This window comes from Thunnus maccoyii, chromosome 14 (genome assembly GCF_910596095.1).
Source record: "Thunnus maccoyii chromosome 14, fThuMac1.1, whole genome shotgun sequence".
Lineage (NCBI taxonomy): Eukaryota > Metazoa > Chordata > Actinopteri > Scombriformes > Scombridae > Thunnus > Thunnus maccoyii.
The window spans coordinates 21,109,582-21,135,609 of record NC_056546.1 but is presented as its reverse complement, the minus strand read 5'-3'; the positions used below and the strand labels follow the sequence as shown (position 1 = coordinate 21,135,609).

Here is a 26,028-nt window from a genome sequence, read left to right as displayed (position 1 = left end):
TAGTTTGCATGAGAAATAGAAAGCCCTGGATAGACGGCATCATAATTCACGGGAGCCACCTGGTGATTCCCTCAGTCACCTTCCTGTTTCCTCTCAGCCAGCTGCTCCCTGTACTCCCAATCAATCTGCAGTCGGTGCTGCTGCAATTCACTGTGACCTTGAATGGCATGCCCCCTCTCTTTCGTTGGGATGTTAGTGGGCTTTGGGTCTCTCCTCATTCCTCCTCATTTAGAGATGCACCTGTGCTCAGACCAAGATGGCACCACTTTACAAGGCGTCTCTGGGATTTGACTGCATTTAACGACAATCCCACATACACAGATAGTAGCCGGTTGGCCCTGGTCTGCTCTTTCAGTCACCTCTGCCTTCTGTTGCATATATTTTTTGTACCATTTTCAGCAATTGTCCAAATTGCCTCTCTATACTGTGAGAGTAAAAGAGTAAAAAGAGATCATCTATATGTTTTGGCAGTTCCTCTCAGTTTTTTTGTTACAGCATGGTTTTTATCTCCATGTGTGTGTCATGTGTGTGTGTATCTGTCTGTAGCTAATCTGGACCCATCATTCCAATATCTTTTGTGCACATTTATGACTGTATGTTCAAGGACCTCTCATGGTTGCAGTGATTCACAATTTTTGAAAAGCCTATTTTATAACACCATTCTTTATGAGCCTATCGTAAAGCTCAGACTTTCATCTTTTCAACAGTCCTCGCCATTTTACAATATGCATTACGACATAGCAAAAGGCATTTCTGGCAATCAGCTAGGCTAAAAACAAGGTTTACCTAGTCTACTGCAGGCCACATTTTGGCCTCTGTAGTGGCTGAAAAACTGACATCAGTATCTGCTGATTAATTCCATACCTGATTGTTATGATCCACTAAAGTGAGGCACGATATGACATGAATAAATCCCCGTTTCTGTTATGTTCGCCGCCATCTTGACTGTACACACCTGGTGTACATCTGCACTATACTGAATGCACTATTCTAATTGTTTTTGCAGTCCATGGTTACATGTTGCAGTCTAAAAACATAATTGTGTTCAAGCAATTATATTTGTAATAATAATGATTATTTAGATAATGTCTCTTTCAAGGAATTGTACAGTAACCTCAAGCGGCAGCCTGAAAGTACCATTTTGATCTAGTGTCTAAATTCCCTCAGAGTTTGTTTCTTTTCTCTTTTTTTTTTAAGTCTGGAGGAGGTGGGGGATTTGTTGTTCTGCTTGGTTGACCATAGACATGCATTGTCTAGGCCAGACCAGGGTGGCAGAGTGGCTCCCTTCATGGCCCCAGTGTGACAGAGCTGTCTCTACATGAAGGTGACCCTCTCTCTGGATCCTCCACTCTGCCCAGCTTGCCTGTCAGGTCCTACGGCCGACATGGTCTATTAAGCACTTTAATGATGACCACAGCCCCATGCATTCACGCAGTAGACCCTTACTCCTTCATATATCTGTCTATATTTGCAATGCTGAATCTATTTTAGTATATGAGCTATATTTTTTTTCTGTACCACCATCCCTGTGCAAAGGATTCTAACTTGTGCTGGTGTCTGCAGGGAGATTCTGATTAGACCTGGAAGCTTGGTGAATAAATCTCCTTTGGGATTTAAAGGTGGATACTTTGATCAGGCAATCCTTCAGAAGACTTTTACACTCAATAAATCCACTAACGCCCCAATGTTTCAAAACACTGATTTTATACCCTCATACTTTATATCTATATCCCTCACTGTAGTGTAAAAGTGACAGGACTACTTGAAGATGGCAACCAGCCTTGGGGAACACTCCTACCAACACTTTCACATCTGTTGATCCCCCATATCCCTGTACCTGCCATGAATAAAGGAAGTCTGCTACGTGACAAGGCAGGTATATTATGTACTTTCCCCTTGAGGTTGGCAAGAAGAGACCATGAGATTCAGATGGCTGCTGCCAGGCTTGGTGTGTGTACATTTTCAGATCAGTTAAAGTGTGGGGACAGGGGATCAGATTAGGCCTCCCAGGGCATCCTAGCCGCAGTTCATCCCATTGTAATTACCTTCATGCAGTGTTTACGTCCGGTGACCACCGGGAGTCTGTGTTCTCATGATTCTCAAACAGAGTGGATTAGAAGCAGGAGGGAACAGGGCAACAACAACACCCTTAGTGATGTTGTACTTCCAGAAATTTTAATATTAAGACCATGAGCAGAGAAATTCTGTGTCTCCTCATACACATTTCATTACTACAGTGAAGCAGTGACAGTGAATTCGTACTGTATGTACTGCATAAACAAACATATTCAGGATTTTTTGGTACTCTATCTTCTGTGACAGCAGTTGTGCATTTCTATGAAATTTCACGGAGGAACCTGTTGTTGTACAACATTATTGGCTTTATATTTTTCTAACATACATTATGTTTCTGTCCTGTAAAAAACATGTCTTCTCCTTGGTAATTTAAAGAAATTATTTCATGGGTGGAGAAGAGTCTCATTAAGCTAAGTAAACCATTGAAAACCCCAATGGATTATCTAATTGAAATTGCATTGTCACAAAGTAGAAACTGGCATAGATACATCCAGATAGTAATGGTTGTAAAACACTGAGTCTGTTTATATGAGCACAAGTATCCTGGATGTGATCAGGTTTTTGGAGTATATCAGTTATGTGTTTCACATGTAAACACCACCAGTTTGGAGAAAGCTGGATGCTAGCTGGAGTATGCTAATAGAAAGAGGGATATTGTGGCATGTAAACACCTTATCCAGGTTTCTCACTATCTCTGCCATGCCTGAAGTCATCAACTGATTATAATATAATATAATGGTAATTGATGATCAACACCAAATAAAGGGAAGGTCTAACGTCAGTAATGCAGATCATGAACTGTATTGTTGCTCTTGTTTGACATTACTGGTGATCAGGTAGAGAAGCTAAATCCACCTCAGTAGTAAATGCAGCAGAGTTCAGTCAGCCAGAAACTATGTTCATTTTCTACTGTAAAGGTAACTCAGTCTGTACAGAAATGTGTGACTCAGATGTTTAGGAATCAAAGACGCACCTGCAGGCTGACGATCAGAAACCTGATGCCTTTATGATCAAGTGTACAGGGAGATGAATAACCAGGTTTCTCTTCAATGTAAATCACATATCCAGAATATGATCAAACCCCGTAGTAGTGTAAACTTACTCACTGTGGAAAGCAACACTGGACTGCAGCTGATATTACATTGGACTATTAGTAATATTATATTAGCTGTTCGAATTCACACTACAGCTATGGCTAAGAGCTAATGATAAAATTGACACCAATAAAGGTATAGCCTACATGGCTAATTGCTATGTAGCCAGTGCCATATGTAACATTAATACTACAATAATGGCTAACCAGCCATTTCATATGGTATTTAATTTTAATGATTAGTTTAATAATGAACTTCAGAGATGCTGAGGAGCAGCATATGTCAGTACTGTTGTGGCTGTAAAAAAAGCACCCAAACAAGCATGTTGTTCTTTATTTTTTTCACCAAGCATTTGTTCTTGTCATATCCCTTGTCACCTTACATAAAATATGTCTGCATTGCTGAATTCATATTCAATCTGTAAAAACAATGCTTTCTGAGACAGCTGTGCTTTTATGTTTCTTCATATGGTTCCAGACAAGCAAGGTTAAAAGCTCATCAAAGAAAAGCGCGCACTTCTGAAATGCACATTCACAATGTCACCTTTCAAGAGCCTTTTCATATGGAGACAAAGAGATACAAGGTCCTTTGTTTTTGCCGTAGGTGTAAATATCATTAGATCTACTCTGAGTGCAATAAATCCGAATAGGTGCAGTAGCCTTTGCCCATGAGACAATAAAACACATATGGAAATGAGCCGACAGCATGACTAATAGCTCGCAGTTTGAACCACGCGCCCATCTCAGCAAAACGCCTGTTCTCTCAAAGTGAGCCATTATACAGTTATCAATGAGCCTGCTTCGCCTTTGATCTCTCTTTTAAGAGTTGAGGATTTTACACCCTGAAAAAGAAACACCTTAGAGAAGCCACTGGTTTGCATGCTGCCTGCCGTTATGCTCAAAATGAGGATAAAATGAATACAAAGGAAGCTGTCACTCCCCATGTCCCTCCTGTCCCTAATCCTTCCACTCCTGAGTCTGTGCCTGCCACACCATCATCAGAGCTCAGATCAAAGTGTGAGAGAATGGCCCACAGGTCTGCACCGAGGGAGAGCTGACCTCCTCAGAGCTTACTGTGTCCTTGGACCAGAGTCCTTTAAGGGCTAGACATATTCATTGAAAACCAATTCTGTGCTGTGTGCCTAAATTGAGCTTTACTTTGGATCAGTGATCTTGCTTTGTGGACATTCCCTAAGGCAGACATCATATCTAAAGTGTCAGCTGTATAAAGACAATTTAGTCATCTCATTTGAAAGCCCTTGTGTTCATATAGCTGCAGTGAGGGTGGAAACATGAATTACTGTGTACACAGCATGTGTATTTGTATTCATGCCCATTGTACTGCAAGCTTAAATCTTTATTACTTAAAACGCACCAGACCAATATACTGTAAATTGAAAAATAGTGTTTTCTCACGCTAATGCGACACAGGCCTTGACCTCTCATCCTGCTACAGTTAATTAGTGGTAGTTGCTCTTACCTCTGGGCAAGCTCAGATTTATGGCTTTATGTTGTGGGGAGATTTAAGGTGTAAGTGTGCTGCTGAGACCTAGTCTGCCCACAGACTACATGGATAAACAGGCTTTCATACTCTGAACAAAAGCTCTGGTATACATGCAGATTCCTTAACTGCACAAGAGTATGCATATGAGTGTGCTGTGAGATACTGAAATCCACCCACAGTTTAGCGAGGAGGTCTCAAATAAGCTGATGAATTTTGACATTAACAATTAGATCATGTATAGGTGTTGTAGTCTAGTATAGAGTTTATAAATAAGGCAGTATTGTTGCTATTGTGGAGGTTTTTGTGCTGTACTTTGCAATCCAAGGCCCTGTATATATCAATATAATCTATAGAGTGATTTATTCAAACTTTAAAGGAATACTTTTACATTTTAGGAATATTTGCTGACTTACTAAGCGTTACATAAGAAGATCAATATCAGTTTCATCTCTGCACATTTAGTACAGAGATACCTCAGAGACATGTTTAGCCTAGCTTAGCACAAAGACTGGAAAACGGGGGAAATAGATAGCCTCCAACAGAAGTGAAAAAAGCCCTCCAGTTATATGGGGTTCTAGTTATCTGTCTGCCTAGCAGCACTGTTTTTATTTTCTCAAGCCCATTCATCTCACCCCAGCCTACCTTGGCTCAGAGACATGCTGCAGCCTGCCTTTTATTCCCCCTAACATTGCATCACAGGAGTTCACACAGGCTGTGTATCACTGGAGCTGTGCAAATGGGATGAGCTATCAGCAGTGTTGCGGAACTGAGTGCGATGAAGGCAATCACAGAGCACCCTGAGCTTCCGTTAACAAAGAGAGTTCATTAAGTCCATTAAATTCCCAGTTGACAAAAACATCCCAGGCTTCAAGTCTTGGAGTAATTATTCCTAAAACACAAGGCCAATGAAGAAATCAGAAGAAACAGACTTACCCAGTGGTATACTGTATGTTTTGCCTTACACTATACAGGAAAAAAACACAAACATTCACTCTTCTAATTGGAAAATTTGTGTCCCCATGATTCAATAATAATTATGTACTTACCATGCTTCCAAGGGGTCACTGCTACTGTAGTGCAGAGAGAGCAATTCGATTTGCAGTTAATGAGGGTGGGCCTCTTAACGAATGTTGGTTTTTATTTTGTATGTAGTGCTTTGGGAAATGTGGTTATGGCCTATTTTATCATCTGTTATGATTCTATACAGATCTCCCATCTAAATTCATCTGGGTAATATTTTCCTTAGCTTTTCCGATTTATACAATCAGACACTAAAAAAAAACAAAAAAAACAAACAAACAAAAATAAGCTTTGGAGTCCCATACAGTAGCTGTAATGTTAAGTTAGCAACATTGTGTAATTACTGTGTATATTCTGTATAAACAAGGTGGAGGAAATGGTGAAATATTTCAGTGTAACTGTTTGCCTGTCTTTCTATGTATCTGTCATTTATGGTTGTTACGCTGACAAAATATGACTTTGTCACTATGCAATCAGTCATCCTTCAAAGGCTGTATACAGTGGAAATGGCCTGCAGGCTGTAGGGAGTCCATATCTACTGGGACTCAGGCGTTCATATCCAAAGTCCTGATGACAGTGAGAAATATCCTTCAATGATGCTTATTAACATACCCCTAACCATACTGACTATTATTCCAAATATGACAATATTCCAAATTTGGTACGGGTCAATTAAACAGCATATCCCGTTTGGATATTCTGAATTGGCCTTACTCCCAATGTAGCATTTTCCGAATACATGTGGGATATGCCAATATTATTAGGGTTTTAGAAGCATTCTTTGGACATGTATACGCATTAGGAATATGCATATCAATTGGAGTTTTTACCGCAGTTTGCGACACATGGCCTCTTGCCTGTTTACAGTCAGCTCTGTGCATTGTAAATAAACCAGCTAGCCAACAGTTTGAAAGGCTGGGATAGAGATGCATGACGGACTGGTTGTGTAACTGGTTGTGCAAAATGACATATGCTGGAGCAGAATGGCAAACAGAGGAGAGGAATGAGAGGAGAGCTTTTCAGGATAGCGATGGGGACGGAGGGGATTGGTTATTATCCTGACATGCAGCCATGGACTGATGGTGACAACTCGGTGTGATGCACCAAAAACACTCAGCAGTGTGGTAAACAACAATCTAGGTACTGGATGTTCCCTTAACTATACATTTATTATATCAGTCATATCAATATCACTTAAAAATATCAGGCAGCAGCTCACAAATGTTTTTCACCTATCTGGTTTACTTCACTGCCTGCAGAGATCTTGTGATTCCCATTCACACTGTAGCAGAGGAAAACCCTTCATGTAAACGGGAATATTAGTGGAATATTCATTTATATTAGCCTTAGTAGGAATATTGTCTTTTTTAAAATAAGGGCAAAAACCAGAATATTTTGAGCATGTAAACGTAGTCACTGTAGCTCATCAATAAACCTTTGATGCTATAAATAATGCATGGAGACAAAAGGTTGATTTAAATCATCAATCATCTATCTTCTCTGCAGATGACAGTGGTGAGCTCGGTAGTTTGATTCAAACCACTTTGGTCAGCTTGGGGATGCTAACAAGGCTTTTGTCATTGAATACTGCCTGAGCATAGCCAGGCTTTTATATCCAGGTTTTCCAGTGACAGTCATTAGTATGCAATATGCAGCACACATGAATTTTGTCTCATACTGGTCTTGCCACAAAGACAGAGTCCATGCAGCAGGTCACTTGTCTTCATATGTATGCTGTTCTGTCACTTCATGAGGTTTTTAGAACGGGGTTTTGACTTTGAAGCCCCTTTGATATGGTGCTTTTGAAATGTTGAAGGATGCCTTGAAAGGAAAAAAAATGTTTAATTAGTGGCCTTACGTTAGAAGGGTACCATACCACATTGCAAGACCAGAAACCCTTTTTTCCTCTTTCTCTAATTAAATGTGCTGTTGTTGATTTATGAATGGAAATTAAAGTAATGTCTCATGAAAAATACTCCATAATTATTATTTTACTATTCATTTAGATCAACCACTTGGGAATCATCTTTTATTGCGGTACAAATCATAAGCTATATTTTAGGATTACTTATAATCCGAACCTCTCAGCTCCATATGCTGCTAATATCTACTGAAACAGTTTGACACGGAGTATGGATGTTTGAGAATTCACATATGCCCTGGCTTTATGTTCCACAGAGGGATATTTGGCTTGGCTTCTCTCTAGGCTCCATTTTATCTTTTATTTCAGACTTTCTCACTTTGAGTTACCTTATGAAACAGCAGTTTGATAGTTTCAGACAGAATCCTGCTATTCCCTGCTTTGATCATTTTCTTTATGCCCACCTGTAATTTAGGCTTCCAAAATGCAAATTACTTCTAACGCTACACACCATGCACACATGCTCTACATTTCTTAAGCACTCATTGGAATAGTCACAGGCTTTAAATGCCCTGAGGCATATTGAATGATGTCTTCTACACTGGTGAGCGTTGAGGTTCAAATATTCAAATCAAACATTTTGCACAGAATTACCAGAGATACATCTTGTCCTTTATTTTCTGCTTTCTTTGCTTCACACTTCCATCTCAGGATCCAATCAAAATGCCTTCCTCAGTTTATAATGCCATGGCTCTTGTGATAAATACAATAAAAATTTCATAAGACTATTATAATCATGTCAGGGTGAGGATCTTAATCAAAGTAAAGTTCAAAGCTTTAAAGGTAGCGGATGTTAGATTCCATAAATTGTCAAATAAAGCCGGTATTCAAATAATAGCCAAGGCTGTGGTCTGTTGGAACAAATAAAGTCTATTTGCCAATGAAGGTGGGAAAAAAGACACCTTTATCTGTGACATTATTTCCAACAGTGCAACCTAGTTATGCCATTCTCCACCTCTTTTCTCTTGGCAGCAGAAATATTGTTTATGCTCACTAATCTATTAATACAGATACATTCTCATTTGCAGTTCTTGTGAAAACAGATAAAAATGTTTGAATTAACAGCAAATTATAATGGCAACAGGACAGAGGTCAAAAAAATATGATAGAATATAAAGAGTAATAAAGATCTTTCTTTAATAATAGTCTCAAAGTCCTGGTTCTCAAATAAATCTACTGTTTGACAATTCACTGTATTTTATGATGATTCATGATGAGACAACAAAGCCACAGGTCTATTACCCCAACTGTCAGTCTATTGCTCTTTGCACTCCACAGCCTCTTAGATCAGCCCACACGGGAGCCTTGATTTCACCCACCACAAGCATGCTAATTTAATCAATAAGTTATATTTTAAAAAACAGAAAATATCTGACAAGAAGTCTGCCTGCAGCTGTATAGCGGAGTGGTCCACTACAGTGCAATGGTAGGAATAGATTTTGTTATTGAATTTACCTGACATGTTCCTCGCCCACTCATTTGAATTCTGTCAATCATGCGCGGGTCAGGTAGAGGTCAGTCAGTTTGTCTCATCGATGTGAATTTCTTTCTTTTGTCTCTGCCTCTCTGTTGCTGAGTGGTCAGTGATATAATTTCAACTGATACTGAGCAAGAGTCCTCATACATAAATATGAGCAGACGTTGGTTCTGCATGTGCTCTCAGTTCAGAGTAGTATCATTTTTATGCTGCTCTAAATGCTCCCTCTTTAACATTGAGAGAATCAATGTCACCAGCGGACCTCTGTGGGAAATCATGGTGATGTGAATAATAAGAAAGAGAACAATTCCCAGCCAACTCTGGATTGTATTTGTATATTCAGTGTATTGGTTGGCAGTATGTAAGTTTTTATGTTTAAAGTTGCATTACAATTCCTAATGTGAACACCAAGTTGTATTAAAAAGGCTTCTCAGAGTACCTGTTCACTGTCGCTGTGGGCTTTAGGGTGAACTGTGGTTGATCAACCATACAGTTGGTCATGGACCAATGAATCAAGCAGCCATCAGTTCAGTATCTGCTTGTATGTGCTCTACTGCTCTGCCTTATCCACTAGCTGTAGCGCTAAAACCTTTTTTTTTCTGCCAATTCATCTCACCCCTGTCATACATTTAGCTAACAGACATGCTACAGCCTGTCTTTCTTCCTCTGCAATCATTGCATCCTTTGCATGTGCAGATGGGATGCGTGCTGTGGAACTGAGTGTGATGACGGCAATCATAGAGCACCCCAGAGCTTCATTATGTCCAAAGAGAGTTTGTTATGTCCATTTACTGCATCGATATTTGGTTCAGTCCAAATGTCAGCCCTCGTTACATGTTTTAACGTTATATTTAGATCAGAATAACTGGACAATTCTCACACTGTGATTATAGAAGACCTAGTTAAGATGGCTGGTATATATCAGTATTAAATGTTTTACTTGGAGGTGGGAAAATCTCTCCCCTTTCAGTGTTTGTTTTCCTTGCCGCTACAGACTCACACTCGCACAGCATGATAGATACATATTGATGCCAACAAAAACATTGCGGTAAGCAGTATTTACAAGTTCTATAGTTTGGATTGTCATTTCTCTCCTCTCTATTAGACATTACCTTCCATTGCTCAGGGAAAGGATTTACTTTGTGGCTACACATTTTCATATTTTATTGTTGGCAAGACCCTAGAGGAGGACAAGAATCTTCTGTTCTGGTTTATTCATTATAACAAGGATTCTCCATCACAGGGTAGCAAAAGTGCATGCAAACAGCTTATCCTAAATAAGCTGTTTTCCAGAGTATCATAGGCAGTTAGTTAGTCCCTGCATGTAAACACAGCCAGTGATGCTGAGACAGAGCCCTTAATGGATGCTCAGATATTTTTGTAATAATAGTTACACTTGGTCATGGCAGATATAAAAACCGGTAGTGGGACTCGGGCCATTAGGTTCCAGGTTTCTCACCCTCTGCATTCCTCCATCCTCCATTTAGCATAATGACACTCAAACAATCAGTGCTCACATTAGAATATGGAGTGTGGTATTATGCAGAATAAAAGGGTGTTAATGTGTCATATTTGAATATCCTGATCTGTAACCGTGACGCTCTTCCCAGCAGCAGCAGCCGCGGCAGCAGGTAGCTGATTCAGACACCAGAAACCAGGCATGACCTACATGCTTAAAGAATTACAGCAGTCAACAAAGAGGATTCTCTTGGATTCATGTTCTGATACTCTGATGTAAGCCCACACTGTGGCAACAAATAATAACATACTTGTGGTTGCATTTGCACAAGGTCTCCCCTTGCTTCTGTGATTTATAAGCATAGCTTCCGTCTGCAAACAGGCTAGGAGGCTTCAAGCTACAGGGGCAGCACCCCGGGTCCAGTGCTATTTACTCAGCCAGCCGAGACGAGGTGCTCCCCCCGGCAGGATCCTGCAGTCACTGTGCCCATGCATGGTTTTCTCCCCTTTACCTGTCTGCTCATGGCTAGTCGACAGTGCCTGCAGCATGGGAAGGTGACAGCTACAGCAGGACAGCCGCATTTTGCCACAGGTTGAGCCATCTTCACTGTGTCATTTCCTGCTGCTTAACAAATGACTGAAAGCTGCAGGCTATCATGCTCTCAGTGGAATAACAGTGACTTGGTTTTATGAGCACTGTCTTTGCAAAACTCAAGTCACACTTTGAAGTCAATAAATCATTGTTTTAATAAGCTGTGGGAGTGACAGTTAAAACATTTAAAATCCAATTTCTTCTGTCAATATTACAGTAAATGGGAATGATAATTAACATCATTTCCATGAAAAAAAATAAGCATTAAAGTAACACAAGTATAGCTTTGCCAACAATAATCACTGTAGCCACCCCGTGTCGTACTTAATATACTGTGAGCTGAATAAGTGTGCTGAGATGCTGAGAGGAGAGGTGCTCCACTTTAAAGTGATGTGATAGATTAGGGAGGAGACCCAGCAACAGAATAATTTCCCTGGTGACCAATTTCCGAACACTCCCTAAGCAAAGAAAATCAGCAACAAGCCAACATGTCAGGCACAGCCCCATGCCAAGGTGCAGGCAGACATGCTGACTCACTTCTAATGAGCAGCCAGAGAAAGAAATAATAACCTAAAGCAAGAATCATAGGTCATGACTGCATATATACTGCTGGCTGTCCTAATTAACACTGGGCCTTATACAAGGTAAGCATATGTACATATATGTACGCTAACAACTATCAAAATAGCTTCTACGGTGGCCCAGTGTTGATGGGAAAGAAAAATGGGCTATGCTTAACTAAGCTTACTATGTAGCACACTGTGGCTACTTCTGAAATCTGCTGTAGCTGTTTTATTGCATTTGCATGCTATAGGACACCAGCAGTCATTTGTTGTCTGTCTCTGTGAAGGCTACAGCTCTATTTGATAATGAACAGCTCCATTAGGATTGACTGTCACGTCTGTATCTACTCTGCATGTAAATATGCAGTAGTAAAGCAGATACTGCTGCAGTCAACAGGTACTGTTGTTCCTCCCTTGCTCACCTTGAAATTGGGAAAGTTGTATATTTACGTTGTTTTTTTTTTTATGAAACTTGAAGCTTATGAATACTACTGAGCCTTTTGATATTTACAGATATTGATTAGCTGTAATATTTATAATTTGTGCACATCTTGTTTATTGGATGCTTGCTGTGTGGCTGATTTATTGAGAAATGGAGACACCTCTGCCATGATGCACTCTAGTCTTTGCAGTTTTATTGGAAATATACGGTACATCTTTTCACTTCTGGCAGTAACTGTCCTTTAAACAAGTAACTGACATCTGCATGTGCCACAAAGGTGTCAGATCTTTACAGCATCCAGTTAAGTGATTACCCAATGCATTTTCACACCAGGTGGATCAATACTCTTTAATGGATCAGCCAGGGAACTAATAAAAAAAGATTTTAATTGATTACGCTGATGGTATGTCATTGCACCAGCCTGCAAATGTGTCAAAGTTTAGTTGCACTCAGAGCAGGAGTTCAAGTTGAAGAGACTGACATCATGGCCTTTCAGCTACCTGTAAGAGAGGATAACAAGGCTGCTGGCTCAGGATCAGTTTGGCAGGTGAGACTGGCTGGAGGCAATGACAGGAAATAATGTTCATCTTGGCTGAGGATTAAATTCATTTTCCTCTCTCTCCTTATTATTACACAGCTTCACACAGATTCCTCTTGCTGGGGTAAATCTTGATTCATATTTGTATTGACTGTTGCCAAATGTAATGGCATCATTTAAAGAGTAGCTAAAAGTATTGGGATTTCACTGGTCTAAACGCCAAGATGTTGCTAATGAGTCCATGCATTTTAAGTACACATATCGGAAGCACTGCACCTCATTTGCGCATTTATTAGTCATCTTTCCTGATGTGAAACACCAATTTTGGCTGACATCAAAATTATGAACAGTTATTATTTCTTTCTGATATAATTTATCTGTTTTTATTTAACCATTATGTGCCCTCGATCTCAATATACTTCAGTATGTGCCACGGGCAGAGCTTGGCACAGGACTAAAAATGGCCATGCTTTTTCCACGCTTCATCATCTGTGGTTTGTGTCAGACCCAGACAGTCATCTGGAAAGGTCAACGCTTCGGTAAAAGATTTAAATCACCCCACAGAAGAAAGATTCACCTTGACAGGCAGAACCTGAAAACTGGTAAATAAGAATACAAACAGAGACCCATTCCTCTTTGCTTAAAGCAAGGACAGAGGGACCATTGCATTTCAAAGCTGATGCCATAGGTTATGATGCTTCAGAGAGACAAATCTGCATATTTTATTCTTTTAATGTTTTTAATCAAATATTTACTTTCTCTACATGTGAATTATGTTTCCTCAGTTGAAAAGACTGAAGAAAAGACCCTGACTACCTGTTTGTGTAATCATCATACAGACTTGTATTTACTATCTTACTCTTCCACATTTGTGAGTTGTTTTTTCAGCTCCAAAATGAAATGATCTTGGCACGGCTGCTAGCAACAGCATGTTTCTAAATACAACTTGACAGGGTCAGTGTGGCAAAACAAACTGTTGGGCTTAGTTTTGGCACTGGAATAATTTCACATATGGGTGCTATTCTTTGATGAATATCTGTAGTGTTTTGTTGCTCTAAATTAATCCAGTTGTGAGCTGGTAGTGAAATGTTTTCCTCTTTTTTTTCATTTGTCATCTTATTATATTAATGTTGCGGCTGGCCTTTTGATGAATGAAGGAACTAAAGCACGTATTCAGCTGCTTTTGAGGACAAATGAGACCTTTGAAAAAATCCTTTCTCTTTACTGTTTATTAATATACTTAAAAAGATGAATGTGAAATAGGAAAGCTTACAGCAAGGCCTATGTATCATAATATATTTGCTCACAGAAGTAAAGAATAATGGAACTATTTTAAGCTATAAAGCCATGCTTGAATAATATGTCTGTTGCAAAGTGCTACAAAGCAAGAACTATTACAAGGTGGTTACTTTTTATAATGTTTTTGGAAAAGACAGCCATAAATATATGTAGGTATTTGCTGGTAAGCTCATGAAAGCGTTAATATTCAGAATATTTATCCTGTTTCTCTGCATGTCTGTTTTGTGTTGTGTGTGTGTGTGTGTATGTGTCCCTGCATTTCAATGGTTGGTGGGATATTATTGATCCCTGCTATTGATCCAAATGTGGCAGCAATGACTTTGCAATTCTGTGTTTGGTTTTGTCATAATTAAATCAAACGCGCTGAAAACCTTCATTCTGAGTTGTCCTCGTTCAGACACAGCCGAGTCACAGTGTGCTCCAACTTTACACAGAATGACCAGAATAAGTCCATATTTTGCAACTTCCTACCTAAATCACTGGTATCATGTTGTAAACAGTCGTCAAGCTTAAATAATTCAATGCTTTTGACAGAATACAGATTCATAGTCTGAAACAAAATGTGATGTGTGGAGTAGCTTCAGTTCTTGGGAAAGTTCCATAAACATCAATGGAAGGGCAGCCCTGATCAATCCACCATCGTTTGGATATTCATGTGCTGGAGAATATTAAGCAGTGAGCTCTACATGTACCTATGAATTCACATGAGTCTGTTCCACTCTTCCCTCAGGCAACATATGCAAACTATGACTGTTATGGGCATCAAGTGCAGGCATTAAGCACTAATAGGTCGTCACATTCATTGGTTGCAACTGTACATGATAGAATTTTCTCCAGCAGCCTGTTTTGTGATTGTGATAGATGTGTATGAAAGTGTGTTCAAATCCAGGATGTGTGTAATGTGCCTTTTTTTTTGGAGGTCAACAGAAAAGTATGTGTGCATGTGTGTGTGTGTTTATGTGTTGTGTATGGGAGCTGGAGTGTGGTTCACAATGGACTTCTCTGGATCCATGAATTTAGGCACATATAATAGTAAATTGCTCCTTTTGGGAATGAGGTCAACAGTAGGTGCAGTTTAATCCAGATATAAACAATCATGCAACATTTACTTAAAGTAGTTGAAGACTGAATTCTTCTGCTGTGGTTTTTATACAGTAATAGCTAATTGAACAGAAATAATATGCTCAGTGTGTTTTACTACAAAGGGAAATGAAATTAAAGACTGACAAAAAAGCTGATTGGATTTCGACATCCTGGGTGGCATTTTACCTTGGTTGTTTGTTATTTAGTGCTTAATGGGATTGATAAAAGCTACAGTTGTTTTGTCTAATTTACTCAGCCTGTGTGAACATGCTTTGACTGTTATTTCTCTTTCTTTTTTGCACAGGCCTTCCCATGTATATCCACAGGCATCTATGGTAAGCCTAATCTCTCCTATTTTCTTTAATTGACTTTGTATTTTGTGCTTTACATACATGTTTTACCATAACAACCTGCACACATTACCACTGCGTACATGCCTCATGTTGCAAATCTTATCTCGGTGGCTGTATATTCATAATTCTGGATTAAGGGAATACACGAAATAATGTAAATAAAATATTGAAGAGACCTTGTCTTTGAAGGAGAAAACAGAATGTTCAAACATACCAACAAGTTCACCTTACAGCATATTGCACAAAGACATAGCCTAGTGTAAGGTGAACAAAATGGAGACCCTGAACAATGTTTGTGCTCCCTCATGGGACCAGGCCTGATATGCAGAAAGGCATCGCTGGCAAAGAGCTAGTGTGCTCATTAAACAAAGTCACATGGAAAACATGCCAAACTTGTTGATATGAACAGACTTTGAAGTTATAATGGCAGAAGATGTTTGATGCAGGGAAACTACTGAAGTTTATGGAATGTAGTGAATTGCCTCTGCTGACAACTAATAATTATTTTTTCACTATTCTTACATACTGTATAGTATATGTTCTCCTTTGAATTTGCACACAAGCTCTAATAATGACAGTAAGGCCATATATGTAAGTATTAATTAGCAAGCAGATTCATATTGGCTGTCACTAACAATAAGTCAGCAGCAATGTGTTTCCATAATATCAAATACAACTCTGGTAACCTTAAGAATAACGTCAAATTGCCAAGATGGCAATTCTGCACACTAAAATGCTTTTCCAACTATTTAAATAAAGGCCAGTGTGAGCCAGAAACTTTTAAATATGATCAGGGACCTATAATTGTTTGGGCAGTCATCTCATGAGAGTTGTTAGGTGCTCTGATCACTCTCTATAATCATATAACAGCCAAGGAAATAAAGACCATTTTACAAGACCAGGTGCTCTCTATGGTGCAAACACTGTTCCCTCAAGATGTTTCCACAAACAGTACATGTACAAAGATGATAGTGCCCCAGTGTACAATGTAAAACTAATTCAGAAGTGGTTTCTTAAACATCAGTGTGAACTTGTAACACTTCCATGGCCTCCCCAGTCAACAGAACTAAGCATTAAACCTTTATGGGGTTCATATCTCCATCACTGAAAGAGCTAGAGGCTTTCCTTTTTAAAGAATGATGTAACCTACCTCTAAAACATGTCAGGACAGAAAACCAAGGAGTACTGGAACTGTTCTGAAGCCAAAAGGTCTTTTGTTCAGATGCTTGACAGTTCATATAATTTTAGATGTTTCTTTTGTTTTAACCACTTTATGTAGCTTTCTGAGCTATATTTTAGGTGCTGTAGATACTTGATGATGAGGTTCACCTCAGACATCATATTCTGTGATATTCTACACTTGTGTAACTGTGTTGAGGCTTTGTTCTAAATAGAGTTGCCAACCTTTTAAAAAATATAATACCTTGGGGTTAATTTACTACACCTACTACAAATTACTGTCATGGCTGCAAAATAATTTTGCATCACTGCATGTTTTCAATTTAGCAGGGTACTTTCTAACACTGGTAGTGTAAATGAGCACAGCCGCAGTTATTTAAATTCTCTGCTGCTAATTAAGACCCAATGCTGGGCTGTTGTTTTTTTTTTGTTAATGTTTTATTGAATTTTCCATTATTGAAGCACAGAAAAGGATAACAACAAATCTAAAACTTAAAATGTAACATTGTTCAGCTCAGCACAGACAATCAAAGAAAAAAGAAGAAAACAAAAAGGCATTTAGAGTCAGCTGTCACAATATCACAACAACCACCACAGTTGGACCTTAGCATCCCATATGCTTCATATGAACACCCTAGATAAGATGGCAGATATATTCACTTTTACAAATTCAAGAAAAAGTTTCCACATTTTGATGAAGTTAGCTGTCTTGGAGTGTACGAGACAAGTCAGGACGTCCAGCTCCATTATTATCCTATGCCAACCAGAGATTGTGGGAGCCTTACAGGAAATCCACTGAAGTCATATGTTTTTCCTTGCACAGAATGTCAGGACATTAAATAGTTTTATATGATGTACATTATTGGGGCAGCTGTGGCTCAGCAGGTAGAGCGGGTCGTCCACTAATGGGAAGATCAGCAGTTTGACCCCCAGCTCCTCCAGTCCACATGTCGAAGTGTCCTTTGGCAAGATACTGAACCCCAAATCGCTCCTGATGGCTGCACCAGCAGTGTGTGGGTGTGTGTGTGTGTGTGAATTTGAGCAGGTTATGTTATGTTATGTTATGTTAGGTACCTTATGGGCAAGTTGGCACCTTGCATGGCAGCCTCTACCATCAGTGTATGAATATGTGTGTGAATGGGTGAATGTTGACATGTATTGTAAAGCACTTTGAGTGGTCGGAAGACTAGAGAGGCGTTATATAAATGCAGTCCATTTAGCATTTACAATTATATGCACCAGCTTTTCAATACCCGAGACATTAAAATCAGTTAATAAGGATTTTTTTTCTTAATATAATCTATTATCTGAAAAAAACAAAAGCAGTCATTTCTGGATTCATCATATTTCTGTACTGTCTGGTTAAAGGTCATGAGGACTACATCCTCAAAGAGGTCCCAGACGTAAAAGATACTCTTCGAATCCCAATGTTTGAATGTAAGACACCTGGCAGAAAGTCAGGGTCATTAACAACTGGAGTAAATGTGGATATTAACTCAGATCGTCCTTCAATACGCTGTGCTGTCCTCCAAGCCTTAACTGTATTAAATATATTGGGTTATTGCAACAATCTTTGACTGATTTCAGATTACCTAGAAAGAGTAAATTTGGGGGAGGACACTTAGCAAAGCTTCAATATCCAGTCAGGTGATGCTGGGCTGTTTAACTGTGAACACAGTCATTTTCATCTGAATTGCAAGTATACAGTAGTTGTCACTAACAATATTTCAATGTAAATTTCAAAGGGGAGGTGATTTCTTCTTTTTTCCAGCAGAATTTGAAAACCATGCAGCTGCAGGTCCACAGGCAGTGGCCCAATGGGCACTGTCAAACTTTCATGTACATGGATACCAGATAGTCCAAGTGGCCGATATACAGCATTTCATACACTTGTTACTGAAGCCCAGTGTGTGCACTAAAGAGAGTATTCACACTTATGAAACACTAGATGTTTATAATTATGCACTCTTTGCTGGATAGAAAACTTCCCTCTTGGGATATTGAACATTTTCCACCCATCAGTTCTGTGATTCACACAGTTTACTGCACAACAACTCCTCATCATCTCGTCTCATCATCTCTCTCTGCAATAATTGTCTTGTTTTCTGCCACCTGTCTATGCACGCATCTTAAAATGGCAATTACTGAAGTGCTAATGATAAGAAGGGCTAAAGTTGTATCTCTCTCTTACTCTTTTCTGTATTTTCCAGTCTTGCATATGAAATTCCTGCAGCACATACTGCAATAATCGGAACATGCATTATGTTGCGTTACCACTTTTTGCCAGCACAAAAGTTTGATGGGGCCTTATAGTAATTATGAGCAGTTGTTAGTGCCTTAAAAACCACCACAAATTCTTAGTAAACCCATTGGTTTCTGACTCTATATGTGTGTTGTGCCTGACTCGTTAGTGTCTGATTCATTAGTGTCTTAAAGACTATTGCAAATCCTCAGGAAATTAACTCAGATGACGCACAGGATGAAATCCCAGTAAAATCTATTTTAAAACATAAAAATGGATTTGATTATGTTGACGGTGATAACACTTTTACAGGCTGAAATTAAAGAATTAAATCTATAAATTTCACATAATGGTCCATTTTCAGAGTGGATATGTGGCATTTTGGAATAAAATAGCTCTGTTTTAGAGATACTGAACAAAGGCAGCCCAAATGCATGCATGAAAGATGGGGGTCACTGTACTGTGCGCTGCTGACGAGGGCAGTGCTTATTGCTGTTCACTGTGGTGCTGTGTGCTGCATTGCCAGTGGGAGCCAGTCATACCACTCCACCAGCAGCCCCTTACATCAAAGGGATAGACTGTGCAGAGCCAAGCATGCAGCAGAGGGGAGGAATTAAAGCCTGTTCAATAAATAAACAGCTTAGCGCTTCCCATAACTGCATCTCCACAGAACAATACAGCTGATTAAGACTGAAGATCTTCACACAGCAGAGGGCAAATAGAGGAGGGATTTTCAAAGGAAGTACAGTATAGAACGGTGCTGTGATGTTATTCTCTACTGCTCCTCCCAATGCCCCCTGAGTACTGCCATGTTCTCAAAGCGGTCCTGCTCTCTTGTCAGGCCTTTTGACTTTTTTTGTACATTTTAGATAACCTTTAAGGTCAACGCCCATTTCAGCAATGTAAACAAAAGCTTTTCAGTGTGAAAGGCACATCTTTCCGATCTCTCTCTTTCACCCTCTGTCTTTCTGTGTGACTCTCTATCTCTCTCCGTCTCTGTAGAATACATATAGCTAGCAATAGTTTTATATATATTCACATGGCCATGCACGCAGGTACTGTACTTATGCACATGTGCTTGACCCATTTCCACACTTGAATTGTAGTTGGGAAACAAATCCTGTGCTCCCAACATTGTGACAGAGAGAAATCAGGAACAAGTTATCCAAGGCCTTTGTAGTGAGAAAAACAGATTTGTCAGGAAAGCTAATGCTAATTGACACTCTCTCTCACACCCCCATATTCCAGGAGACTCAGTCACCATTGACAGATGATGGCAGAACAGGGAGGTTGGGTGTAGCAGGGGTGCGCAGGGGGTACCTTCGACGCTTGGAAAGAAAAATGAGGGCTCACACTGCGCTGACAGTCCAATCCCTCAGTCCGGCCCATTAGCCACAACAGAATTTCTGCACGGATAGTGTGTCGGAGGTACCACCCATAAACAAACTGGTGCCCACCGTGGGCCACAGGGTCACCCAGCATGATAGAGGTTATTAAGTGCTGCTCCTGTTCGCACATCAATCACAGCCATGCGACCCAGGTTTAAATGGATTATTCCTTCCAAGGAGGAGACACCTCTCAATGTCTCACAAGATCAGTGCCAAGAGTCCAACTACCTAGACTTAGAGAGGTCATGTTCTCTTTTTTTTTTATCCCTTTCTCTCCTGTCTTTCCTCTCATACATAATTTTGTCTCTTGTAGTCCTTTTTCTCCCTCATTAGTCTTTCTTACACATAGAAACACAGGCATGGTCACACGCAGACAGGGATACTTGCTCAAGCAAAGCCACATACATAAAAATCCCATTTCAAGATGCATTGTGGATAATTTAGCCTTGTGGAGATCACATCAGTTGTTGCTGAAAGAGCATTTTCCAACAGCCTTGTAATGAGCTGTACAGTTTAGGAAGCGTCTGCTAAGATCAATCTTAGTACGGCGCAGAGGGATCACTGGTACGATGCAAAAGCAAGGACATGAACATTAAGTCTACTGTTTACGTGACAGATGCCATGGCACACATGCATTTATAACCCTATCAAAACAATCAGAGGCCCTCAACACAGCTGTACCGCTGTTCGTCTTAGGACAAATATCTACCTGTTTACTGCTCACCCTCCACCTTTGGCTCATCTGTCTCTGTGACGGATCTGAGGATTGTTGACAGAGGAGTTTCAGCACTGACTGGTGGCTGTAGGAGATATGCGGATGTAATCCACCCAAGCTCTACTGGTATGTCCATGCTGCCATTCTACTCTACTGTCCAGATCAAAGGTGTCAAGCAGCTAAGATTTTTTTCCTCCAGCCAGCATCATGCTCTGGCTCTCTTCATCCCTGTCTAGGATTAGGAAGGTTGGAGACATTCATGGTACCTTATCTTTCGACAGTGATGGCTTGCTGCTAGCTTGCCAGCGATGGCCTGGGCAAGTTCCCCCTTCTCTTAAAACCTAGGGGTTTACTACAGGGAGCTTAGTCCAGCTGGGTTGGGAATTTCAAGGTACACAGGAGCAACATGCTGTATCAGTGGGTAGCAGAGTGTGTGCTCACAGGGAACAGGAGCTTCGTAGCCCATTTACTGAGTCACACAGTGTGCATTGTACTCAACACTAGCCTTGCTCTGCCGTTTTCATGGATGATAAGCCAAATGTAAAAATACTAACCACCCACAGGACAATAGATTTAGGCCTTTGAAAAACTTGGTTGAGCATTAAACTTTTGCATATCATGCAGTCTTCCGAATGTTTTTTTTAAAAAGTGAAATGTCAGGTGTTAATTTTAGCATGTAGGACAAAGCATGGCATCACCTATATTGAATGTTTCCAAGGAAGGTCATCATCTGTTGTGCCACAGAGGCTGCTCTCTTTCTTCCTACCTCTTTTTCTGCCCGTCTTCCTCACATAGTACCCTCCCATCCCTCTTTGTCTCTGTCTCCTTCTGTGGGCTGCAAAGTCGGTCATGGTCACAGCCCTGCCGTGTCCCAGTGTTGGTATAGAGAGGAGCTCCAGGCCATTTGACACCCACGCTTTGGCGTCTAGAGTCCTGGGGCGCTACTCTGTCCTCCACCCCGGGTCACCTCACCTCTCCTCTGGGCCCTGATGGGGTGACAGCCCTCCCCCCCTCCCTTTCCAGATGAACACACAGCACTGCTGCCCTCAACTAGAGCAGCCCTCAACTGTGCTGCACTTAATGGTTTCCGCTTGCTGCCCAAGCCACAATCAACTAATCTACTTTGTAATATAAAGTACTTTAATGATATGCCTGTGTGTTATAACAAGGTTCCTCAGAGACAGTAGTCAAAATGTCACAGATAAAAAAAAAAGTTAGATACATAACATTTATTTAAAAGAAAAAGATTTTAAAGATGTTTAGTAGCAACAATTGTAAAAAGCAATATGTATTTAGCAAATAGTGTGTCTAAATATTCAGTAAAGACCTTTCAAAAACAGATAAAAATTGACATTTTGTGGGATCTTTTTGTTGTTGCTTCTTTTCTGTAGCAGATTTCCCATGTTTACCGTTAGCCTTTTTAATACCTGTGTTGAATTTGCAAGCGTCAGATACCTTATAGGCCTTAGGCTATACGTTGCTTCAAAGAAGACAGCTCATCAAAATGAATGACGAGTGTTGAGATGTGAACTTGGCCAACTACAATTGAAAGGATGGATGCAGGACAAATAATACAATTTCTTCCTCAAGGGGAGAAAAGCTGTACTTTGTATTTTTGTAGAATTCAGTCAGCATATGTTTATCAAACCAAGACCACATACCCTTACAAAAATCAGTAAGTGCTCCAAAGAAAGAAAAAATACTAGATATTATAAAGCCCTAAAATAGCAGCAGGTTGAGGTATCCTTCTCACAATATAAGCCCTCTCAGGAAAAAAACAAAACTGGTGTGGTCTGCAGTATGCGCATATAGCCTACCCATATATTTGCAAGCAAAGAATGCGAATGTATTATACTACAGACATGTATTCAACTTGTTGATTTACTTCCACTCACTTTATCAGGTTATGCAGCTACTTCTCACTCCTTCTCATCAGGGAAAAACACCTTAGCTATACAAGTTTGTTGTGAAAGTTAACTCAGTAAATTTAGGATATGAAAGAGTTGCCATGCTGGCAAAAGAGAGAGCAATAGGCTTGCTTGTTCTTAAAGCAAAAATTCCCCCTAAGGCAGAGTGCACATTTATATTATATTTCCTACGTTCCTGTTCAGTGGATATTTTTGAACATGAACTACTCTTCCAACTTTCACAGTGTCAAGATAGAATTGTCTGTGATGTAACCTGGAAGTTGTTTCATTATGAACTGAATAACGACATGCATTTTTGAGCTCTAACATCCAAAGAAATGGCTTTTCTAGCTTCATATAAAACAAAAACATAAAACCATATTCCTTAAAAGTCACCCAGGGTCTTGTGCAAGTGCTCATAAAGGTGTTTTACATATGCCTAAGAGAGGGGCCAGACACTCTGTCTCTTGGTTGCATCAGAGATTAGAGTGGGCTCTCTTTTTCTTCACATTAACAAAGGTCCTACATGCCCAAGATCATAGGAATAAAATATGTGAATTCTGTTTTAAGATGAATATTCCCTTTGGCATAACTCACTAGGCTGACATGGAGACATGGATGAAAACGTACCTTTCATTTAGACGGAAATTACACCAACATTTCTTTCTAATATAATTTGATCATGCATTTAATTGTTGCCTAGAATAAGTCCGCGGTGTGAAACGATTGGGAGAGCACTAACTGAAAAGACCTGCCTTGCAGTCTTCTCATGTCAGATTGTGATTATCCAACTTAATTCTTCGTGGTTACAGTCCAAATTTATTGTGGTCACTGAACCCATAAGTACTGTTGCAGTCAACAAAACTGGATGTACTATGCAAACGTTATGTAATTGCATTGTGCCATTGTAACCCTTTGTTCACATGACATGTGCTATACTCCCTGACATCCCCCTCTACCTCCCTCCCCCACCAAATTCCCCCCCATCCCTCTCTCTCTGTGGATGCTGTGCTCTGCTTGGTGATGAAGTAGAGGAGCCTTCAGCAGAAATAACACTGCACCACCTGAGTCCTCATCAGCGGTGGTGCGCTGCACATATCCCATCAGTGTGCCTCACTAAGACAAATCTCCCTGAGCCGGCCATATTCCCAGCATAGGAGAGAGCCGAGCCAAGCAGCGCAGGGACCCTGGAGGGCCCACCATCACTGCGCCTGACGCCAGCTCTCCACCTTCTGACAGATTAGCTTTCACTGAACCCTCCACACAGCAAATGGAGCAAAAGAGAATGAGAAGGAGGGTTTGAGGGGAGAAGATGTAGAAGTAAAACACTGAACTTTTTTTATTGTGTGTGTAGTTGAGCATATAAAAGAGTCAGCTCAATCAATCTTTTTCTGAACATCAATTTTTAAAACACCTGTAAGTGGACTGTGTCAACCGTACTACAAACAGTGCTGTGACTCCTGTCTCCAAGAGAGGTGATGGGAAGTTATGATTGAGGGTATTTTATTGTATCTTTTTAAACATACTTTGCCAGCTTCATACAGACAGGAGAGGCAAAGCGAGGTGAGGTGAGGTGAGGTAAATGTAGTGGATATTCTAAAGGAGACAAATGATGAGAGAGAGCTGCAGATGCACTTGAACTGCTGCTGTTGACCTTGAGCTGTTGATGTTGCTGCCGAGCAGAGTTCTTCTGGCAGGCTGTCCCCAGCTGCACTGACTCCTTTTATCAGATTTCTATCTAACTCTCTCTGTCATCTCACTTCCCCCATATATTTACATCTATCATTCTACTCTCCTGTTATCTTTTTCACTAGTTCTGTAGCTCACCTATTTCCACCTCTCTCTTTCCTTTTCAGTTCTAACCTAATATGTCTCAAGCCTCACTTTATCTCTCTTAAGGTGGCGTCGAGAGAGCGCAAATATAGGCCTTTACTCCCTCTAATAATTTACTCATTTATTTCATTTGTTTATATGCCTACTTCTCTGACACCTCACCCGTTGTGTTTGCTCTTCCTAAACAGCTGGTCCTATCTCCATGGATCTATTTTTCTCAGCTTTCTCATCTTCCACACATCTGTTTGCCTACGTTACTTGATGTGTGAGTTAGAGTGTCGGTACACCTGCACATGTGTGGAAATGGATTTCAAAAAGGAAACATCACCAGACAAAGTGATATCGCTGAAAAGGTTAAGTGTGTTTGGGAGACGAGAGGAGTCAGGTGACCTGCAAACTGATTTGGCATGCTGGATTAGGTTCTGAGCACACAGCTCTTGGGGCATCTTTTGAAGGGCAGGAGCTGTGAACGGGCCATGCACTGTCTGCAGACACTGCCTAACACAGCCATACAGAGCAGACTGGCTGTCACTACTGGCTGGTATGCAGCTCACATCCCGCTCCACCCAGGGCTCATAGAGGAGCTCAGCTAGGGCTCAGCAGTACTTCAGCCCATCTCTACTCCTCATTGTAACTCAGCCACTTCTGTCAGGCAGTGGAGGGGGAGGAAGAAGAAAAACAGAAAGAATGAGACATCAACAGTAGTCAGATGGGTGAGAGTGGTGGGGATGAAGTATACAGTACATCTTGACTGTCAAGGCAGTTGATTTTTAGCATTTACAGAATAGTTATTGAGAGGCTTTGACAGCAAGCGGTCTGAGTGTGAGATGAGAGAATTCAGAAAATGTAAGGGTTGATCTCTCTGGCTTTCCATCTTTTCCTTTACATCCGTCTTAAAGGGCAAAGGTCGCTGCAGTACTTGTAAGCCTGTTTCTTAGGTCATAGAATGTTATAGTTGTGGCACTGACCCAGGAAAAGAAAAATATTTCTAGAATGTGACCCACGCAATAACCAACAGGTTACAACTGTGGCATGGCCCTTGTATCACTTGATGTGGGTTGAAATTGAGGTCTTGACCCCTGTCGTTACAGGGAGACAGTGCCTGCTGCAACTTGTGGTCCCTTATGCAGGTCAGGGGTTATAATATGGAAGAAGGTCTAGTTTTAATTCCTGGGCAGGGCCACTCAGGAGTGAAAAAAAAATGAGCTATGTGTGTTTGTTGGCTGCTGGTCTAAACTTTGCATAGGGTATACACAATTAAGGTTGTATCTGCAAAGCAACTTCAGACTTGCTCTAGGATTCGTGCAAAGCCTTGTAAGTAAAATGCTTCCGTCAAGTTTTGTGA

At 40.4% G+C, this 26,028-nt stretch overlaps 1 protein-coding gene across 6 annotated transcripts in view; it reads left to right on the top strand.

Moving 5' to 3' along the window:
- macrod2 (mono-ADP ribosylhydrolase 2) overlaps positions 1-26,028 on the top strand; it is a 423,644-nt gene that overhangs the window by 300,367 nt on the left and 97,249 nt on the right. For all 6 annotated transcript variants that reach the window (XM_042432917.1, XM_042432916.1, XM_042432915.1 and 3 more), the window contains exon 7: positions 15,371-15,401. In XM_042432917.1, coding sequence (XP_042288851.1) covers positions 15,371-15,401 — 31 coding nt within the window. The remainder of the gene's footprint in view (positions 1-15,370; positions 15,402-26,028) is intronic.